This window comes from Lepisosteus platostomus, chromosome 3, assembly GCF_059453375.1.
Source record: "Lepisosteus platostomus isolate fLepPlt1 chromosome 3, fLepPlt1.hap1, whole genome shotgun sequence".
NCBI classification, from domain to species: domain Eukaryota; kingdom Metazoa; phylum Chordata; class Actinopteri; order Semionotiformes; family Lepisosteidae; genus Lepisosteus; species Lepisosteus platostomus.
Genome location: NC_142613.1, coordinates 13,897,265 through 13,919,547, shown reverse-complemented (window position 1 = coordinate 13,919,547; position 22,283 = coordinate 13,897,265). Strand labels below are relative to the sequence as shown.

Sequence of the window (22,283 nt, the reverse complement as noted above, 5' to 3'; positions counted from 1 at the left end):
TCCTTTCTTCTCTAAAAAACCTTATTTCTTCTTCGAAAAATTTCAGACACATCTGTTATTTCCCAGATGGTATACTTCAGACGACTACTAAATAAAAATGTCAGATTCAATACTTGATACTTCAGTCTTAGTTTACTATTTTCTCAACATCACCCTTACTTCTTTTCACATAAAGGTATAGCCTGTCAGATGCTAAAACTGCAGCCCTCAGGGGAGGGAAATCAGAAGGAAAACCAGCAGATTCTGTATAAATCTGCTGCTGTTAAGGCTGGGAATACGCTTTTGCAAAATAAGTCACCAGGTCCCAAGCACTGGGATCCTTGATGACTCAGTTAGATCATAATTAGGACTAACTCACACCCACAGACTAAAGGACATCTCTGCTCATTATAAGATGCTCATCAGTTCTTAGGTTTTCAACAGTTGTGTTTTTCTTTAAGTTCCTGCAGGTTCACTGCTGCAGTTCAAGATGGGAAGGCTGTAGTTTTTACTTGAGATTCTCTACATGTATAGCAGTAGACTGCAACATTTGTCCTGCAGAGGAGTCTGTAGGCGTATTCAATCAGTGGCTCATGTTGATTAGACACACTCACTCACTTAAGCCAAAACACGACTCTGTGAGGAAAGAGAGCTGAAATGGCATGACCCTCTGAGATCCCATTAGAGTCAGACCAGGCCTCCTGAAATTAAATCTTACCCTGTTCCCTCTACTTTAGCCTCCTTCAGGTGAATGTAGGAAGCTGGGAAAATGCCCTATGGAGGAAATCACAGGAAGTCATGTCAGAAATCTAGATTAATTCCTTTTAGCGGAAGGAAACAATTCAAACTTTCCTTGCAAGGACCAGTTTAAACTCTCCTGCTGTTTAACCATAAGGAGTCATCCATACTATTCAAAGCAGGGGCTAGCATGAGCAAGCACACATTTTTTTTTAAATCTGAAATTGACAATTAATACGTTTTATCCACCCAATTTCTGATTCATTAATCATTATGTATGACTCAGTCCACAGGCTGTAACTCCTAGTATTACTTGGGAGTGAATGAGACACAGAGACATTCTCCTCTAACACGCTCACCTGCTAAGCCGCTCGTCATGTTACACCTTGGACACCTTGCAGGCTCTCCAGCATCCTGCAGGAGAGTTCCTGTTTGCTGGAACCCCAAGACAGCCCTAGGCCACTAATCCCACCCTGACATCAGAACCAAAGTGATTACCTTGTGCTCTAAGAAAAACCCTTTACTGGTGTAGCCAACAAGAAGATTCAACTGCAGATTTTTTTAACCTGTCCAACATGTATGTTGGCCTACAAAAGCTTAACAGCAACAAGCACAAAGCACTCTCGGAGCAGCTGCCAGAAGCAAAAGACATTCTGATGACATGACAGTCAGGGGAAGGTGGGAGCTGGAGAGAACCAAAAAAGCAAAACAGAATATACCTTTTTCGATTTGTCCCGCAGTGTGTAGCCTCTGTACCACCCTGTGTGAACAAGAGACAGAGGGTGAAGAGAGGAGCAGTAGGATGGAGGGAGAGGGATAAAGAGGTGTATGCAATTAAAATGAAGAAGTGATAGAGAAGAAGATGGGAAGAAACACGAGATTATGTTCAGTGTTTATAACAAATCTGAGTCCACAGCAAGAGGAAAGTTTTCAGGTCATCTCAATAAACCATGGCTTTCCCTTTGCTTGGAAGGTATGGATTTCTCTGCGCCCTCACCTTCAAAGGTCTCCAGGATATGAACTGAGTCGCCCACTTGCAGGCTAAGTCCATGCTCCACCCTGGCATTGTAGTTGTAGATGACTGTAAGGAGTAGAAGGGGAGAGAGGGTGGTGAGTGATTCTAACTAGAATGAATTAGGCCAATACCCATGACAAATCTGGATACAAAAGAGAGCAATCAAATACTGGTTACACCTGAGAAACAGTGACCAAAATTTGTACCACCACAGGGCCCTGCTGAGCCAAGCTGGTCCTGAAGCTCACCGACACTAACCAGCCTAAGGACAGCACAGCTAAAACAACATTAATCAATATTAACCAAATCACAACACAAGCACAGCACCCACGGGAACCCACTGGAATACAGATACAGAAGCACAACACAAACTACTGCTATAGTATACATTGTATACTGTATAATGCTACAGTATTCTAAACAGACAATACACACTAGCTGAATATCTGACAAAGGTAAGAAACAGTAAGGAGAAAAAGACCCTAATGAAGTACAGGCTCGGTGACCACAATCTGGCCAATGAAACTGGGCGACACAGACAGACCTGGCTGCCCAGAGAGGACAGGCTGTGCTCCCACTGCCAGCAGGGAGAAACAGAGATATAGATGCACACTCTGCTGCAGTATGAGAAATACTCCGGGATTGGACGAACCTTTTTCTCTAAAATAACTAACCTAATCCCAGAATTTCCACACCTCCCAGAATCAGAGCAGCTCCCAATCCTATTGGGCACAGTATGTGGCGGCACAGTATGTGATCTCCTGTCAGAGCCTGAGGAGCAGTGAGTCTGTCTCCGAATAGTTTTCTATGTGTTGTATGTAAACATCCTATGATGTGTTTGCACTGTAAATGTTTGTAGATGTTGTGTTAATTGTATATGCTTTGGCAACACTGTAATTCAGCGGTCATGCCAATAAAGCTCTGAATTGAAATGAGCTGAATTGTAGGAGGAAGGATATTGGAGGGAGGTGGCAGCATGAGAAAGAGAGCACAGAGGTGAGAAAGGGAAGGGTGACAGAAAGTGAGATAAGGGACGTTTGGAAAAATGATAGAGTATAAAAGAGAGCAACCTTTGCAAAATATGGTGCAGTGGTAAAAAAAAAATATTTCACAAAAAGCTTGATTTACATTGCGCACGGTATTGCTTCATAAACTGAAAGATTACAGCAATCTCCTTTTAGTAAACTTGAAAGGACATTTTAACACCCATCCGCCCCGCACACACACTCCTCAGTCACTCAGTGTTTAAGTCCGCTGATGTGGTTTTGTTGTTCTTACAATGTGTTTTCACTGAGAAAATAAAACCAACAACTGGTTCGCTGTAATTGAAGTGCTGCTGTCAGGAGAAAAAAAAAAGCATTCTGTCTTCTTTCTCAGGCATTGGCTATAAAAATGGGAGAAAAAAAATCGTTCAAAAACAAAAAAAACCGAGCCTGGGCTGTATCATTAGCCAGCCGTGAGGGAGATCGCCCAAGCCGAAGCCACAGTGGGCTCAGATAGATGAAGGACAGATGGACTTGACTCAGCAGCTTATTGTAGAAAAAAACACGCATCAAGGAAGAAAGAAATACACCAATGGCAGAGATCATCCCTTATTATTATTTCCTTGTACCTTCAAGCTTGCAGACTGACTATGAGACTATGACTATGCCAGAACCAATGTGAACAGCAGGAGATGACACTGAACCCGGCCATTGCTTCTTTCCTGACTCAACAATTTCTGATTCGGAGGAAGCCAGGCTTTTGCAAGAGCACTTTCAATGCCACAGTACTTAAAAGACCCATTTTCTGTCTCATTTTTTTTTCTCATCTCGCTCTGCCAAAGAAGATCAAACGGCACGAGGCACTAGGAATCTTTTGTGTCCACAGTTCTGCCTCTCATTTCATTATTATCCCACTTCTCTGGTGTTTAATTTAATGGTTTTATTCTATTGTTGTTTGCTGCTTTACAGGTAAAGCTTTTGTTAGGACGAGTTCACGTGCCTGTGAGGTACAGAAGTGGATTTTTTAAGCAGCTGGAAAAACATACTGTAACTATACCGAGCACCAAAAGAAACTCATTTTTACCTGCAACAAATTCAGACGTTACCATCGGCTAAATGGCTTGTGTCACATCTGTTACAGAAATGTCACTTAATTATGCTGATTTATACTGGTTCTCACCTAGGATGATGAACGGGGGATCTAAAGTCACAGGCTGGTAACTGTGTGTGACCACCGCTGGAATTAATACAAGCTCATCATCAGTAAGGCAACATCTGTGAAGCCCCACTGCCTAGTGAGATTCTGTCTCACTCATTACTAGATATGTAATAATCATGTACCAGTTTACTGGTCTCTGATTCATAGATGCGACACGCTATTTCAGCTCAAAAGGGGCTCAACTATTGTGAGGGTATCAATCTATCCAACATCTGGCAAAAGAGCTGTTATTGCCCGAGCAGCATGAGGGACATGTGCTGTCCAGCTAGAATGTTCTCCTGGCAGGAAGGACCCAGGACTTGATTTCTGGAGCACTGAGCAGTCAGGTTGCCATCAGTCACGAAAAGTGGAATCTCTAGCTACCAGACCAACGTACTCAAACCTCCCCATTGACCTGCCAGATCACTGTCCATCACTGACAGGCCGTGTTCATCCTTCCAGAGAGCAATGGAGCACTGACTGCTTACCCTCTCATATACTGACAGTGCAAAGGGCTTGTCCTTTTGATAAGTGGAGAACATTAGTTCCTTTACTTTTTAACATTTAATAGACTGATTCACCTCATTCCACGTGCCCAATTAAGTCTCTCACTTACGAGGTTATACAATACTTATGCATCAAAATCACTCTTGTGTGACGAATGATCAATTAGTCAAAATAACGACAATAATAGCAAAAAGCCATCAATTTTATTTTTCTAGGAACATGTATGCATGGACAGTTTAATAAATGTCTTTTGATAGTAAGTGTTGTATGCGTATTACGTTATTGCTTGAGGTGTATGAGCAGATCCCAAAGTGCTTCACATATATAATAGGAGGGAACCCACTTCCTCCACCTTTGCAATGCAGTCCCACCTGGGTGACACAATGCACCAGCAGCCCCACTAGACAACAGATCAGGGAGAAAAGTTAATTAATTGACTCCCAAAATTATGGGAAACTTTAAGGAGGCCAGATTGCTCATGCCCAGAGTGGGATTTAACCTGCACACTGGGATTAACACCCCTGATCATACAAACAGTCCCCTGGGATCTATAATGTCCAAGTAGCAGAACTTCAGTAAGTCTCAGCCATAGGATGGCACCTTCTACAGCATGGTGTCTCCTGTCATCCTTCTAGGACATCAGTATTTGTAAATTCTGGCGCAGAGAGAAGAGCGCCTCTTACTGGTCCACCACTTACAGCAGCAACCTGGTTCTCCTCTGTTAAAGGTCTGAAGTGCCCATATCCAACCCTACACACACACACACCAATATTATTTGGGGTAAAGGAAATATTAGACTCAACAGAGCTAGTTGACTAGATCTTCAGTGGCAGCCAGGCCTACGCCTCTCCCCCTCGGAGGCTGGGAGGCTCGGCCCATGCCCCCTGGCCGGGCTCTGGAAGACTGGGCAAGTCTGCCACTGTGGTTGCCTGTCTGCCTGCACACACACACACCCCTCCTGCTCCCTGCCCCAGCTGCAGCAAGGAGGGTCCTGTCCGGGCCTGTCGCTCGCCGTTCCAGCTGCAGGCTTCGACTGGCTTGGCTTCTCGAGGTGCACGAAGAATACCATTCCTCTCTTAGAACCATTGTTATGCACAGATTCTTACTCCCTCCCTTCAAGAGAACCCCTTCACCTCTCTAACCATCTTTCAGCGTTTTAATGAATCTGAGACATGGATAAAGGGCCTCATTTTATTTTATTTTTTAAATTGGATGGCTTTTTGATATTTATTACATCTTTCTGTCATCATTTTAATTGATCATTTCTCACTGGCCATGACTTGCAAATACAACATATACAGTACAAAGTAAAATAATTGACTGCTTTCATCTTCTAAGGGCCTCATTTTCTTGCTTCATTTACTAACACAAACTGAATGGTAAAGTGTTTCCTTCCAGCTGAAATCACAGCAATGGCCCTCAAACACATGAGGAAACACCCCAAAGTTTCAGTAAACAGACAGAGGGTGACAGCCTCTACACAATCAGAAAGCACACATCTCACGTGAAAGGCAGCAGTGGTGGGCATCACTGCTGCTCCAGGCCAGGAGGACAGGCTGTCCTCATGACTCTCATTCAGTCTGGTGCACAGTGCCGGATTTCTCATTACGCACTGTAGGCACAGTGCCTAGGGCCTATCAAATTTTTAGGACTTACGAAGGAGGGAAACACTAGTGACTAACAAAAAATGAGCTGAAACAACATGCTTGCGATCGACTCTAGGTGCCCCAAATCAATAATCAGACGCTATCCAGCGGCTGTTCTAGAAACTAGAAGTATCGAAGTGATGGTCGCTTGACTCGCTCCATCAATCGTGTGGTTAAGCATTATAATAGTTTGAAGTGCCTCATGTTAATTGACGAAATTCAATTAGCGTTTACCCCTCTTTTTGCACATTTCGGAGTGAAACTGCCTAGGGCCTAGGAACACCAAAATCCGGCCCTGCTGGTGCAGCAAGTGAGCTGAAAAACCCCAGAGGCTCAGTAAGTGTCATTTCAGCTCGGTGAGGGGAGAAACAGATCCAGGGTTGATACCAATGACACAATCCAGTCAGCGTTTTAAGAGCTGAGAGCAAATTTAAAAGTGTGACTGAAACGGGAAGTTGGAATCAATCAGCCTTCGATTACAAACAAAAACCAGAAGAAACAGAGGTAATCCCCCAACCCACCCCACCCCCAGCACCAGGGCTGGTATCCCCTGTTCTAGACCATTCAGCTCTTTCAAGTTGAAACAGTTATTGAAGGCCATCAGCTGTGCGTGTTTTCATGTCAAGGCTGGAATATAATTAAAAAACGGACATCAGTTTGAGTCCCAGACAAATACTGACATTCCTAGCATTCCTGCAGGGGGACAGAATATTCTAAACCTGACTCCAGATTTTTCCTCTCTAATTCAGCAAAGCTTTTAGGGATATGCACGTCGCCACTTAACCTTCACTCGTTTTTCTTTAGATTTTGTTTCCAACGAAACGATCTCTGCAGCTTCAGGGGGGTCAATCAGCCAAACCCATTTACCCTACAAGGTGCCCCACACATGAATCACATCGTGTCCCAATCCACGCCAATTTTGGAGCCGACTTCCGCCTCCCCCTGCTTCCGCGTCTGCAAACTCAATCGGGGTCAAGAGACTGCACAGGCCCCCTCAGGATCTCCACGGACTCCAACGTCACACCCTGCAGACGAGAAGATTAAGTGCCACTCCAACATTGCTGACAACGCGGGCCAGAGCAGAGGCCGAGCCAGGACTACTGCCGTTCACGATGATGTTTACTGATGAGCACGTCCTGCCACCGCACGTGGGCTAAATTAATCGAAATCGCCACCTGAGGACATGTGACAGGGGAGGCAAAAGCAAGGATGGAGACCAAGATGTGGATTTTATTTTTCCCCCACATAATCGTCGTTCAGGCTCCGACAGGAGATGGGAAAGGAATCCAGGGCTCGGGGCGGTGTGCACAGAGGCTGACGCCTCGCACATTTTTGGCATGTTTTGCATTGTCCTGCCATTGCCAGTGATGTCTGCAGCGTGCAAAACACGTTTTCAAACAAAAATCCAATAAAAGTCGAACGGCTCGCACTGGTGCCAAACATCCAGCCGGTACATACCCTCCAGATCCTGAACTCCCATGTCAACTGAATGAGCTTGATATTTTTCCTATAAAAAAGGCAGCATTTAATGAAGTGGATTCTTTTAAAACGTTTGCCTTTATTTTACATGAATTCTTCATATCTTCCGAGCTAGTGCCTTATGTTGTATTGTCTCGCAGTTTCATCTGCAAAGCTGACCCGATGTTTAGTTAGTTTGACCTCTGGCAGGAACTGTTGGTAGCTGATAATTAAACAGTGATATCAATTTATCAAAAGGTGCAAATCAGCACTCAACTGTTTCATTTTAAAGGGGCTGTAAAATTGTCTTTGTCTGTGGTAACCAAACGACTACAAGCCAGATGTCATCTTAGTACTGTAAAAGTTGATAAATGCCAAACTGGGAGGAAACAACACAGATATGGCACAGAGAAGGAAAAAAAATATTATGTGTACTCAAGGCACTGGATGAATTTTATTTAGACAAAAAGAACAAATCAACAGCAGCGAAGAACCACTTTTGCTGCTTGGCTGAAACATAAAGATTGTCTTTCAAGGTCACATAAACTGAAAGCAAAACCTATGTTCAGCATCTGACCTTTTCTCTGCGCTTGAAAGATTGCGGTCCTTATTGATTTCAGTCACAGCATGTGGAAAAAGTTTCACTTTGTGGTAGAAAGTCCGTAATCCCTCTTTAAAGTGTATTAGCAATGACGTCAACCACAACAGCTGGGATACTGGGATACTGCATCTCCAGGAACTCCAGCAGGCCCTTGAAAGTACACAGTGTTCATTCGGAGAGTCAAACCATAATTACAAGTAATGTGTAAATAAAAAGCCTGGTAGCTCTTGAACTGGGCTTCATAATTGCCAAAATCAGCAGAATAGAATGATAAGAGATGGTGAATGGGTGGGGGGAGCCCCGGATTTCTCTTGAAGGAGCCTGATTGCACAAGTCTTGTGCGAACAGACTTGTCAGGCGAAGTCAGGACTTTAACAGAAAATACAACAACGCACAAAAGAGGAAAAACCTGCGTTTACAAATCCATTACTGCTGGTCTAACATTCCCTAAGAGATTTTAAGACATGTTGGCTTTTGAAAAATGCACTGAATATGGACAGCAATTTCCACAGGCACTAGCACTTAATTTAACCGATTTTAAAGTTAAATTACAGGCATTCTTGTATCTAAAAATATAAATCTTTTAAAATTAGGTATTGTAATTGATTTACTTTACTGCAATGAAATTTATTTTCCAAACACAAAAGCACAAAAAAAAATAAACCAAACCCACCCCACATCAGCTCCTCCTACCTCAATGGTATCCCTGTCCAAGTTTCTACCCAGAGACCCCAAAAATTCAAACCGCTGCATCCCGGGCGGCATGATCCCGTGGCCATGAATCATGGCTTTATGTTGGGAAATCATGGAATTATCCCAAGATTAGATGTGTGAAATTGTGAAGCAAACGCCACGAGCGGAAGGGTCGTCTACCAAGGCCCAGTTCAAGTTCAAACACATCTGCAGAAATCCGGCACAGTAATCTGACAGACCCGTGAGTAGCATCTCCCCCTTGAGTACCACAGGAAATCCAGCCTAGGAGGCAAGACAACCGTCAGTTCAAACTGTGATTTAGTTCTGCCCAGGGAAGTCTAATTCTTTGGTTGATGCAATATTAAGCAAGCTATAGATCTACCACTGTCAGATCCAACAGTGTAGGTGCCTAAAATTGATCATTTCTCTTGTTAAAAAACAAAACAAAAAGTGAACAGGGTTCGATTGTCCATCTTCACTTAACAAGAGATGTCCAATGTGCGCACTGGAGAATCCTGACAGACAGATGGAGCTTGTCGTGGCCTTCACAAGAATGGTCTCCATATATTCAATGAATCCAGTTGAATCCAACCAAATCATTATGTTCAGAGCCCTCTGGCAAATCTGCTATCCGAATGTTGCTTCATCTTCTAAACATAAGAACAGTTACAAACCAGAGGAGGACATTCTGGTCCAACTAGCCAATTTGATATTTAGTAGTAATCAATCTGAGGATCTTATCCAGCTGTTTTTTGAAAGAATCCAGCTTCAGCAACATGGCTTTGTAGACTGTTCCACACTCCCACAAACCTACCTGTAACAATGTGCCTCCTGATCTCAGATTTAAATGCATTTAGGCTGTACCACACAGGTTCCCCTTGGGTCTTCATGTCTTTTTCGTAAGTAGCCAATTTACAATTTATGTTTTTACTCTGACTCAAAACTGAAAACCCAATCTTCTGATCAAGTGGGCTCAAACAAATTCGTGCCCCTTCTTAAGAGACTCTGCAGTCAAGACACCAGTTTCTAAAACCCGCCTCTAAAACTCAGTCATTGAGTCTTATGAGCATTAAGATAAGATAAGATCACTTTATTGGCCATATACAATTTCTTGCATTAGGAACTTGTCTTTTCGCATACCCCTGCTTGCTCTCCATGAGACACACAGCCACACAGACAGGGAGAGAGAAGCCTGGGGTCAGAGCACAGGGTCAGCCATTTATATGTCGCCCCTGGAGCAGTTGGGGTTAAGGGCCTTGCTCAGGGGCCCAATGGAGTAGGATTCCTCTGCCGGCTGTGGGATTTGAGCCGGCAAACTTCTAACCACAGGTGCAGATCCTTAGCCACAGTGCCACCGCTCAGGATGGCACTGCCAACCGGATGTCTCGCTTGTATTTCTGCTATCTACTGATTGTTTGAAGCAATAAGAATATTAGTTTGCAAGCGCCTTAGTTGTTATCACAACTAAAAGGCAAAAAAAATCAGATTTGAATATTAAACATTATTTAATTTATAATGAATTACATAGTTATAAATGTACTGTGATTGACATAAATATTAATTGCAATATTATTAAAATTATTTTAATATCAACTCATTTTAGACCCTTCAATGTGGTAAAAATAAAAACCGGCCACCTTCTAAAGCCACTTCCTGAAGTGAGACGAGAGCTGTACACCAGCACTACCTAGCAATGAAGGAAGTAAACCTTTTCTGGCTTGCTTGTACACCCCTCCACTTCATGCTTAAACGAGCAGGGCTGACACAGAGGTAGGCAGACTACATGCAGAGAGTCAGTGTGGCAGCACATGGCAATTAGGAGAATATTTGGGAATGTTAGTAGTTCCTCTGGGTGCTTTCTCATTAATGATCATTTCTGGCGAGACTGGAGTCCATAAAACCTATTATTAGTCTGGCTCACACAGAGCCCTTGTGGTACAAAATGAACAGCCTTGAGCTGTACACTGCACAAAATCAAACAAAGAGACCAACAGCAGAATTTGGTGCAGCCTGGCCTTGTGTGCTCTGGACACAGATCTCATGCAAGAGCTCACAATATTTACCACTGCGGCAGAAATGGTCTGAGAAGGAAAGACTGGGCAATAATACATGAGAAACGGAGCTAATTCAATAATTCCCAGTCACAAATGAGAGTTCTACACTGACAGGCTAAAAGAACTTAAACTTTTTAGTCCTGCACAGAGGACAGATTCAAGTACTGTTAATCCTCAAAGGCACTGACCATTCAGTCCAGGTGGAACTAAGTGGAAGTGCCTTTAAAACAGAGAAGAGGAAGCACTTGTTTACACTGAGGGTTGTGGGAGCATGGAACAACCTGCCCAGCCAAGTCTTTGAGGCTGACGGCTTCCTTCAGGAAATGACTAGATGTGATCGCTGGATCAATTAGGTACTAAACACTACATAAGCTACACTGCAGCTCTCATTTGTAAGCGTTCTTATGTTCTGAAACACTAGGGCTTATTTACAGTTTACGTGTGTAATGCCAAAATAAATTGTTTCTCCACCCCAATGCTCTGATACCAGATAGAGACGATTGCATAGTTGTACAGAAAGCAAGAGGTTCTGTTATCAGCATCAGCAAACCATGAGAAACATACCCCGTGAGCCACAAAACACGTTTCTTAAAAAAACAACATAAAACGAACACACAAGGAAGCATACAGTTCCCAAAATGGAAGCAATCACCCAAGACTATCACACAATACACTCAAACAGCCCGGTCACCGCACAGCCTGAATCCATTTTCAGTGCATGGTAAATGCTATACGGAGTCTTGTTTTCTAATCCGTCTGTAAATTTCCTATGACTCTTCACTATCAAGTGTCAAAACTTGGATGAGACCCCTAGGTGTGATTTTGTTTTAGAATGCACTATGGTCTACCGCCAACAGACAAGGCTGAAACAAGAACCAAAGAAATGCAGAGTATCTCCAAGAATGCCTACCTGCAACATCAAAGACAAATAATTAGAACCCACGGTCATATTTCTTAAACAAGCCTGACTAGTAATGAACACGAGTCCTTTTGTTGATTAATTAACTACGGGGCACAGCTTGGCTCAGGATACCAGGACACCTGCAACCTCCGATACCTGCAAAGGAAAGGCAAGATGCCGGCTGATAACAAGAAAAAAGGAACAGGGAGCAGGGTGCGTGCGGCCTGCCTTCTCCTCTTGAGCGCTTTCATTGACGCAGAAAAGCCAATAAAAAAAACTAGTGCTTTTTCAAACAATGGCCTCATTAACGTCACAAAAAAAAGAATGACAGCACTCTGCCGGGCTCTGTTGACCACACAATAGACTCTTCATGAACTGACACAGCACGGATTGTGCCCAGCCCAGCACTGGAAATGAGAGAGAGTCAGCCATAACGGCTCACAGTACATAATAACCATCACGTCGAAATACAGGCGTGATGGCCCCCCAAACCCGGGCCGCCTCAGCCTGCTTGTGTGTCTCAGAGCAAAGGCCGCAGCTCGACTGCAAAAGGGGGGTTAAACAATTTGAGGACCCCTTCATAAAAAAAAGGGTGCTGTGGATTTTGCGGTTTCCATCATGCACTGCCATGCCTATTGCTCTCACGATTTAGCTGTGAATTCTGTTGATGTTTTTCTAGGCTGTAACAGTCAAATGTAATATGGGCCTACTGTGACTTCTTAACAAAAATCCGCCTCTATGGTTTGAAATACTAGGTATGCAGTGCATAATATTGTATGCTGTATGCATTATATACAGGAACATCTGAAATAAAGTAGACACAACAGTGCCCTCCAAAATAAAATCCCTAATGCCCCATTCCTTACAGTCCCCCCCATGCCTGTGTTGAGACTCAGAAACGGAAAGTTTTCAGGTCGGACCAGGGCTGTGTCACAGGCTGCTGTTGCTAGGGAAACAGCACTGAAGAAAACAGAGCCAGATGTAACATTTAAAATAACAGACATTTCACTGCCGCTTTTTTTCCCCAAAAAACATTCGCAGAGACTAGGGGCTGAACAATGAACAACTGCCTCTAAATGGTCTCAAGTTTTCAAACCAGTGGATGGACCACCTAGCCAAAACACAACAGTTTTTCATGTTCATAACTTCAAGAGAGAAGACAAGGCCTGGACAGAAACCCACCAACCCTAACTGAAAGGCTACCCACTCCTCAACCAAAATGTGAGAACTTTTAGTCAGCCTACTCCTGCCATGGGACTCCACCTTGACCGGCTTTGTGTACCACATAACACCAAGTAAAACCACTCCTAGATGAAACTGGAGGACAAGCTCCAAATCAGCCATGTTCATCCTTCACAACTTTGTGCTGACAACAGACTGTCCTCGACTAATTCTGGATCCCATGGAGTCGGCAAACCCAGGAGCCCTGTACTTTCCAAATACAGTACAAAAATTGGAAATACAGTACAAACTATTGGGAAAATTCATGGAAACAGAAAAGGAAGTTGGATAATAATTAAATGTATTTGGTCAGTCATTTTGTATTCATTCTGATTTTGATTCATGGGGTGGCATGGTGGAGCAGTAGTTAGCACTGATGTCTCATTGTGCAGGGGCCCTGGGCCCTGGCTATTTGCATGGGGTTTGTACGTTCTCTCCATGTTCATGTGGGTTTCCTCAGGGTGCTCCAGTATCCTCTCACAGTCCAAAGACATACTGGCCGGGTAATTGGCTGCTAGGAAAAGTGGCCATGGTGTGAGTGAGTGTGTGTCTGTGTGCCCTGGGGTAAACTGGCATCCAGTCCAGGGTGTATCTTGTGTTATGCCATTGCTTTCCAAGACAGGCTCCGACTCCCCCCCTTGAGCCTAAATTGGTTAAAACAGTTAGAATATGGATGAAGGGATTTTGATTCATTGATCATCCATGACTGACAGTGAATACATTCAATGAGTGAAATTAGTCATTGATTTGAAAATCAAGAATGACAGAAAGGAACCTATATGTTTCTCTTATCAACAGAACCACTTCTTTGTTACTTGAAACATAACTTCACTATGTTGGAGGCTGGACTAAGAGCGCTGTCACTCCCCATCTAGGAGAACCATGCCTACATCAAGGGAGAGGGCCAAGTGCAATGCTTTGGCAGCACTAGCTAGACGCTACAGAACTTATGGGTGATCTGAATGCATGACGCTACCTTGATCAAGTCCTGGAACCTCCCTTGCTGCTCTTCCTGATGTGAAAACGCCACATCCTCGTGCACCTCACGTAACAATGGCTTTCATGCAAGACCAGCCGGTGATAGGTGTTCCAGGTGGCTGAAATTCCATAGGAGATCCCCACTGGAGGTTTGGTGGGTCAGTTTATATGCCATGAGGCGTCCAAGTGAGTAGAGACATGCTGGTCCAGGCTGAGAGAGGAATGGGGCAGAATCCTACACCTGCTGCAAAGCACATGTCACAGGTGTACAGATTGCACCGCTTTGAATGCTGACCTCACATACTACTAGCCTGTGACTTTCACACCAACCTTGTTGATAAGAGATGTTAATCAGCATAATAATAATTTAGCCATGACTGGTTTAACCACTAAAAGGTCAGAGGACCTGTTATAAAACAGATTGTCAGTTTCCTTACAATAACTCAATTATCAGTTATGTATCTAACAGTAACCCACTGTAAGAGGGCAGTAGGTTCAGACACAATGGAGGTTCCTGTCTGAACCACCGGGAAGCACTGGGGAATGATCTGCCATCCTCTGTCACCTGACCAATTGAAGGACGTCAACTGGCCAGGTGACATTTGAAAACCAAGACATGCTGGCTTCCATGGTCGATCTACATCACCCCTGGGGCAGCGTTCCATCAGAGAGAGAGGGAAAAGAAGAATCTTGACAGCCCGCCGCAGGGAAACTGCAGAGCTCTAGACTGTGGGAGGTTTTGGGAGCAGTTCTTGGAATCGATGGAGATGTTTGGCTTTGAAGCCAGAAAGCAGTTTAGCTGTCCAACTATACTATTTTGAGAGGGTACAATGAAGGAGTGTAGATAGAGCTTAAAAAGGAGCTTAGCTTTGTTTGCATTTTGTCTTCCCCCGACTGTCTAATAAAGAGTGCTGTTTTTTCACATTGTGGCTGCTGCATCTGTGCCTCTGTTTTCGCAAGACCTGCCTATTAGAAGCTCACTGCTATGGTACTCCACCCCTGGGTGTATCAAAGTACAAACACACACACACATATACAGTATATACACATGTATTTCAAGCAGATACAACTGCAGAAAAAATATACAAAGCACATTAGAGAGCCTTAGTCCTATGTCTCTCCACAGGGACAATGAGCAAGCAGGATCAGTAACATGCTTAATGTTCAACACAGCAACTCAGTAGTGCAAGTTCAAGTGGGAGCTTGAACCAGGATCTCGCAAGCAACAACAAAAGAACATTAAGATTTTAGATGAAAGGAGGCCACTGTTAAAAGAGTTAACTGTCCCAAGGATCTCACCAGCCCATAGAAAGGCAGTGTATCAGCTTCAACAGCATGGCTAGATACTGTATCTTGTTCCATGCTCCTACAACTCTTTGAATACATACTGGATGTGCCTCCTATTCTCTAAAGGGCTTCCTAGCAGTTTTCACTTGTGATCTTTGGTTCATGTTTCATTGTTCATTCTGAAGTCTGATGGGTTGTCCTTCTGTGGACTGGTTCCAATATATTGTACATATAATGAGGAACCATTTTAGCTGGAACACTGGACCACTGACATGAAGCTCAAAACTTACTTACAAGCAGGAAGGAAAGGGGAAACTCACCAGCTGTCCATGAGAAAGGAGGCTCAAGACTTGATCAATTATCAATATTTGTAGCAATTCCTTTTATTTGTGCAGCACTTTTCATCCCAGTGGATACCAAAGCACAGCACACAGGCACCAGCGAAGTGCACTACCAGCAGATCAGGAGTGGATTTTAAGTCTGAACATGGAATCAAAGTGGAATTTAGCCAGGATGCCCCTACTCTAAGATGGGGGGGGGGGGGGGGGGTATCTTTAATGACCACACAGGCAGGATCTCAGTTTAACATCTCACCTGAAAGATCACACCCTCTACAGCACAGTATTCCGTGTCGCCACAGTGGGGAACTAGTTTGGAAGTCATGTCGTAATAAGACGAGCGCCACCTACTGGTCCACCAGCACCATGCTTATCCTAGTACTGACCCACCCTCGCTTAGCTTCAGACATCTGATGAGATCAGGTTACAAGGAGGAAGCAAGTCAGCCCTGGCTCACATCCCCAAAACTGCCGGCTTATTAGACTTCTCTTTCTCCACAAATGCAGAATGTACACTTTAAAGGAAGCCAAGATAGACAAACAAATCCACAAACTCAGACACGCGGAAAACAAATGTGGAGGCAGTTCAGTACCTACTCACTAAGGTGACACAATCCCAGCTAAGCGGGGAAAATTACAGGTCTCTGCCACGGATTGTGAATACCTGACCATGACACATCTACAGTGCACACACATTCCACACGGCCCTGTGAGGCACTGCTTAGCGAGACCAGGCAACAGCGGGATGAGACGGGAAAGGCTAGGCCCCGTCTGTGCCACAGATAACAAATCACCTCACACTCAGACACCGAAAACAGAGCAGCTCTTGTTGTCTGAGACATCTCCACATTTACAGTCCTTCTCAACGGTCACAAACCTGTTCTGCTCTGCAGTACTGTGGGGTAGGACAATGCAGAAGCCCATTCACACAGCACACAACCTCCACTCAGAGAACCATGCTTGTTCTTCCATTTCAAACACATTTTTTCTTATATGTTTTAGCATCAACTAAAAACGTCTAGTACTCAAGACTGAGGAAAACATGTTTTTTGTGTTTTTGTTCTACAAATAAACCTGCGTGGAGTAGATGTGGAGTACAAAATGGATTGCTATTTTTTTCCTTGTTAAAAGAAGTTACATTTTTGGGATGAAATTGTGTACACTGGCATGCACAAAGCAGATCTGGTATGTTACTGGCACACTGAACAACACACTCCCTTGCTCCCTCTCCTCCTCACAATTATGAGGGATTTGTAACAGTCCACACCACATTTACACCACACCCACTGCACAGGCACAACCTGAAGCCTCAGTCAAAATAGACTCCCTCAGCAAGTCATCACTGTAGTCTAAGAAGCATAATACAGCCCTACATCACCTTGCCTGATCAGATCTCAGTCCTACTGAGATCCAGTGTTACAGCTGGAACATGTAGTTAAATCCCACACAATGTTACCCTCATCACAATTTCAACTACAAGCAATCCCATTAGATTAACGGGATGGGAGCAGACTGCAAATGTCTGAACGTCTTGCAGAATGCATGAAGCATCCTGTTCAAGTTGTTCTTGCTACCTGCGGAGGCCCAGCACATTCAGTGATCAAAGTTCAGGACTGAATCAAAATTTCCACCTAACTACAAAATTTAGTAGTTACACCCCCCGTGTCTTATTTTGCATGAAATCTCCTGAAACATGCTGGATAACTGCTGCAATAACAAAAACGGCAACCAGATACAGGGCTTAGAATTTTTCATTGATGAATCTCGATTTAATCCAGGCTCTGATTTGGATTTTTAATTGACCTAAATAGCCTGAATGATTAAATGAATCTATTAAAACACATCACTGCAGGCTTCGGGATATCTTAGATATCCTGTTCTTTGATTTCAGCACACCTTTTACAAAAATCCGAAAATGCAAAGGTCCGTGGGGTGGAAAATGAAATATTTTTAATTATATGCGAAGCACGCTTGGGAGTACAACGGAAGTAAGAGAACACCACAGCCCACCAGACCCAGGATCTGACACCCCAAAATATCAGACATCCACGAGCACGACTGCAGTCTTCTATCCTGCATCTGAAGAGGTCAGCAAAATCCAGCTGATTGCCTAGTTCTCTTATCGCCTCAATGGTTTAAAAAGACCTGGGAGTAAAGCAGCCAACTGATGAAAAGAAAACCTTAAGGCCTGCAGCTAGCCAACACAGGCCTAACTGACCAGAACAAAAACATTGAAGTGTTTGTGACCATCAGGTGGTTTCAGTTTTCATCCTATCTGTGTCCTCGGCTTCTTACTTGAACTAATTACTTGTTCAGTCGGCTGTGTCTTAAACAACTAAGATGATACAAACCGGACACCAGCAGGAATGTGGGTCTCTGGGACTGGAGCTGGACACCTCTAAGCTTAAGGGTGTTGCAGTTTTCATTTCAACCAAGCTCTTACTTAAATTAACTATTCACTGCCTTAATTAGAGATTTTGTTTTCCATTTAGAATCACCTACTATACCCATCCGATCTGGAATAGACAGTTGTGGGCTTTTCAAGTCTCAGCTTGTGTCCATGAACCCTCTGACCGCACACGGGGAGAATGTGGAATGATAGCCCCGCCCACACATACAAATACACTGGGAATCTGTGATGTTTGTAGGGGGGTCAGCTTCACTGACGTTTGAGTCAGTGACATTTAAACATGTCACCGGCAGCACAGCCCTAATTGGAGGATAAGAGAATCACTCCCCAACATCACCCCTTGTCTGCAAGAGTACTCTTATGAAAGCTGGGAGTTTAATTTGCCTAATGGAGATGAAATGCACAATTGAAGAATACAGGTAGACAAACCAAGAGCAAATGAATAACAGCACGTTAATAGTTTCGATGGCTACCAGATCAATAGGTTAAGCAGAAACCCTTGCCTGGTAGTGGCAGCTTGCAGTGAAGACTTTCTGAAATGCATCCAGTGGGAAATTAAAAGGAAGGACTTTAAACCCAGTGTTGCTTTGAAGTGAGACTTAATTAAAATAGTGCTCATTCCACACTGAGCCTGATGTAGGCTCCGACAGCTAATCTGAATTGCCTTTCTTTAACACATCCTTTGCTGTCGGAAAACAACAAATGAACACCTCATCATTAATGGGCTCATCTTGAGGTTGTTGTTTTTTACTAAGGGAAGGGACAGAAAGACATTTTAAGGCAGGCTTACTTGTTGACCCATTGGGGGAATCCCAGTTCCTTCAGTAACATACGCCAGGCTCGAACCTGCAACCACAGAGCTCAACTTGTACTCGGGGAAAGCCTTCACAGGTGTAGCTCAGGAGACCCCAAATTTCCTAACATTAATGTCATCTTTGGCCACTGTCTCAAGTTTCAAAGGAAAAAAAAACAAGACATCAATTTGTCCCTGTAGGGCTGGGACTCTCCAAAACCACAGAACCAGGACTGCTGCTCTGTATTAAAGCAAGGTGCGTCTGCAGCTTCTCTAGGTTTTTTCAAAGCAGCAGCATCCGAAGTACAGGGGAAAACTGGTAAATGGATGCAATTAAACAAAGGAGAACTTATTTTAGTTCATTAAGAGCAGAGCTGGAATGAATCCCTACAGGCACACCTGCCCTCCAGAACCAATTTCGGACCACCCAGATTGAAAGAGTGCCTACGCAGACCCAGTTGCTGTCACCCTCCCGCCCCACCACTCAACTCTGTTTACATGAGGTAAACAACTGAAATTTGACATGAACAAATATACTGCAGAAATAAAACGGAGTAAACAAAGGGGTTTTCAACTACACAAACACAGGAGATTTCAAAGCTACCTGGAAAACGGACTAGCTCGATCTCGTTTCAGAGCTGAGATCAATTAAAGGGAGTGCCTTAACTGGGTTACCAGTTCAATTAAGTAACTGGCAAACTCAGCAAGAACCAAGGCCAGCAGTGGAGGCGCTCCCGAGGACCAGAGCTAGGAACTGCATAAGCTGCAAAGCCACTATATTAACTTGTTAATGTGACATAAAATAATAAAGCCCGGGTATCATGTACAGGACCAGAGTGTGAAAACAAAAAGTGAATTAAGAAATGTGCAAGGCAGGCTAAATAAAAAAAACTATCATTCGCAATAAATAACACTGCAGTCGCTATAAATACAGCGCATGCAAAACTACCGTTCTGCTTTTCAGCCTTGCAAGGGAAGAGCACGCAGTGCAGTTCTGCTTTTGTGTTTTTGAACTGGCGCGGACACTTAGGAGAGCTGTGGGGGGCTGAAAGAAAACACTCTTACCATGAAGAGTTTCTCCTCAAGTATGTGTGGCTACTATTGGTTCTGAGGGTTGGTGGAACGCCAAAATGTAGCCCATTGCGAGCTCCACGGGTGTTAAGTTAATTACAACTTGGGAACTGCAAAAGCGCGTTTTTTACCTAATATTTAAGGGATCTGGCAGTAAGACGCCACGGCTGAACAGTAGCAGACATAAACTCATTAAAATAATATGAAGAAATAGCAATCAGATCTCTAAAATAACCTTACCTAAACGTTTATTGTCGAAATGGACGGAAAGGGGAGTTGTTAAAACACGGTTTCCTTGGTATTTCTTCGGTCCTTTTTAATGTTAAATGCGGATTATAAGAACGTAGCAAATGATGTGAAATCCTCTAACTCTTTTGTTTACTAGTAACGGGTTGGAGGATCTCATCCTCTCGGTTCTTGCATCGTTTTTATTAAGAATGTATTTCGTGATGAAAACTGTCAATGAAAAACATCAAAGCACCAATTATTCATCATTTCTACTACAGAATATATCACTGTGAGGCGTGCCTGGCGATCTATTAGTTGTTATATACATGGGTTCAATTCCCTAGTTCAGGTGAGGTCGAAAACGTATAAAGCCTTTAATTATGCCAGTCCAGTAGTCAATTTCTACTGGATGATCTGTGGGAGTGGAGATAAAGGTCCATTCATTTTTCTTCTTGCATTCTTCCTTACGCGAACACCTAATTAAATAAGTGCCGAGACTGATAAAGTAAGCGATACGAAATGGCTTTGATTTTCCACCTTCACTCCCCGGAAATTGCAGAAAATCCCCAACAGCTGCCGTGGCCCGCAGCCCAGAGCCGAATGACTGGGTAGCCGGCCGCGGTATACCAACAACAGCCCGAACTGGAATAACGCCTGGAGTGTTTTTACTTGCATTGGAATCCCGTGCAAATTCCTAACATCACTTTCCCACTGAATTCCCACTCCGGTGCACAATCAATGCTACCCCTCCGGACTGAAGTTGTTAGGGAATGAAATCCACCAAACGTTTCGACACAGGTCTTCGGCGGCGCAACGCGAAACTTGGGTTTCATACTTCAGGATCCGCAGAATAAGTCAAAAGTTCACTTTCCTAGCCTCAGCACCTTTGACAGTACCGTACCTCTGCTCCCCTGTCATACATTTGGGACAGTAAACTGGAAAGTTGAGGTGCGCTTTAAAAAAGTCGCTCCGAACAGACACAGTTTTACGTGTACCGTGCAGGCAGTATGTTTTGAGCACACTGTGGGAGTACAGGTCTTCCCAACAAATGGGACTCACGGTACATAATGTGTAGAGACAGCGAGCACTGCCAAGGACAGAGATCCTAATTTAAACACTTAACGTCAGTTTTCAAGTAAATCCCGACCACATACGCCGGTAGGTGGAAATGCCAACCAGAAGAAATTCTTCCAAGGTGGAACCCCCCTTATTTACCTAGCTCGTATATCGCCACAGCAAAGCAAGCGGACGAGCACGCATTTAAATATGCGCTCGTATTCCAGCCGCACTGATCATACTTTTAAACTTCACTTCAAAACTTTAGACACATAAGCGCTTACAGTGCCGTAAATGAGCCGGGACAGGTACTGTAGGTTATGCATTTCCCAAGTTGCAAATCTTCGCGGAACACAGGGCACGGCAAACGTGAAACAAACTCGTCGCTTACCAACTCCGTATTTCTCTTTCTTGGTGGGAATCCAGCGAGTCATTTCAGGGAAAAGACGGGAAAATTCATGAATAAATAAAATAAATGAACTCCAACCGGAGGGTACAAGTTTCTCGCCCAGGACATTACAGTTCCGCCATGATGACTAACCCAGTGTAAGGGGGAGGGGTAAGAGGCTGGGGAGCGAAGTGATTGAGCCCGGCCGAACAAAAGCCCGGCTTTTGTTTTAATGAGAAACAAAGCCGTACAGTAAGAGCAAGGGAGATTACAGTGTATCTCGTTTGTTTTGCTTTTGAACGTTAATAGAAACGTTAAATCGAATTTGAGTGAAAAGCTTTTCTCATGGAACAATGACACTCCCTTTATCACCACCTTACCTTATCCCCTGCCTTAACTTCAATACTGATGATAGGCAAACTTCCCCTTTTGAGGTGACGACCGCATTTTTACAATTGTGCAACAAAATAGGTATGTTTTGAGAAAAAAAAGTTTAGAACCGATACATTTATAAAAGAGAGAGACAGAAATGTGTCACTCCATTCTATAAACGAAAATCTAAGTGTATATCTGCTACATTTTGAGTTCCAGTTATACTCTTCTGAGATAATAACAATGTTGGAAATGATTTTACACTCAAGAAGCAAGATCTGTGTTAACAGATCATCGCAGGAGAGCAGTTTTTATCTTGGATGCTGACATTTCTGTTTTACGTTGTGTCGTCTTCAGTAATGAGGATTT

General features: G+C 43.7%; 1 protein-coding gene across 2 annotated transcripts in view; it reads right to left on the bottom strand.

Annotated features, from left to right (window-relative positions):
* dock5 (dedicator of cytokinesis 5) overlaps nt 1-21,716 on the bottom strand; it is a 76,325-nt gene extending 54,609 nt beyond the window's left edge. For both annotated transcript variants that reach the window (XM_088624626.1, XM_088624627.1), the window contains exons 1-4: nt 21,546-21,716; nt 1,715-1,798; nt 1,437-1,477; nt 698-753 (exon numbers count right to left, since the gene is read on the bottom strand). In XM_088624626.1, the coding sequence (XP_088480752.1) occupies nt 698-753; nt 1,437-1,477; nt 1,715-1,798; nt 21,546-21,588 (224 nt within the window). In that variant the 5' untranslated portion in view covers nt 21,589-21,716. The remainder of the gene's footprint in view (nt 1-697; nt 754-1,436; nt 1,478-1,714; nt 1,799-21,545) is intronic.
* Nucleotides 21,717-22,283: the final 567 nt, after the last annotated feature.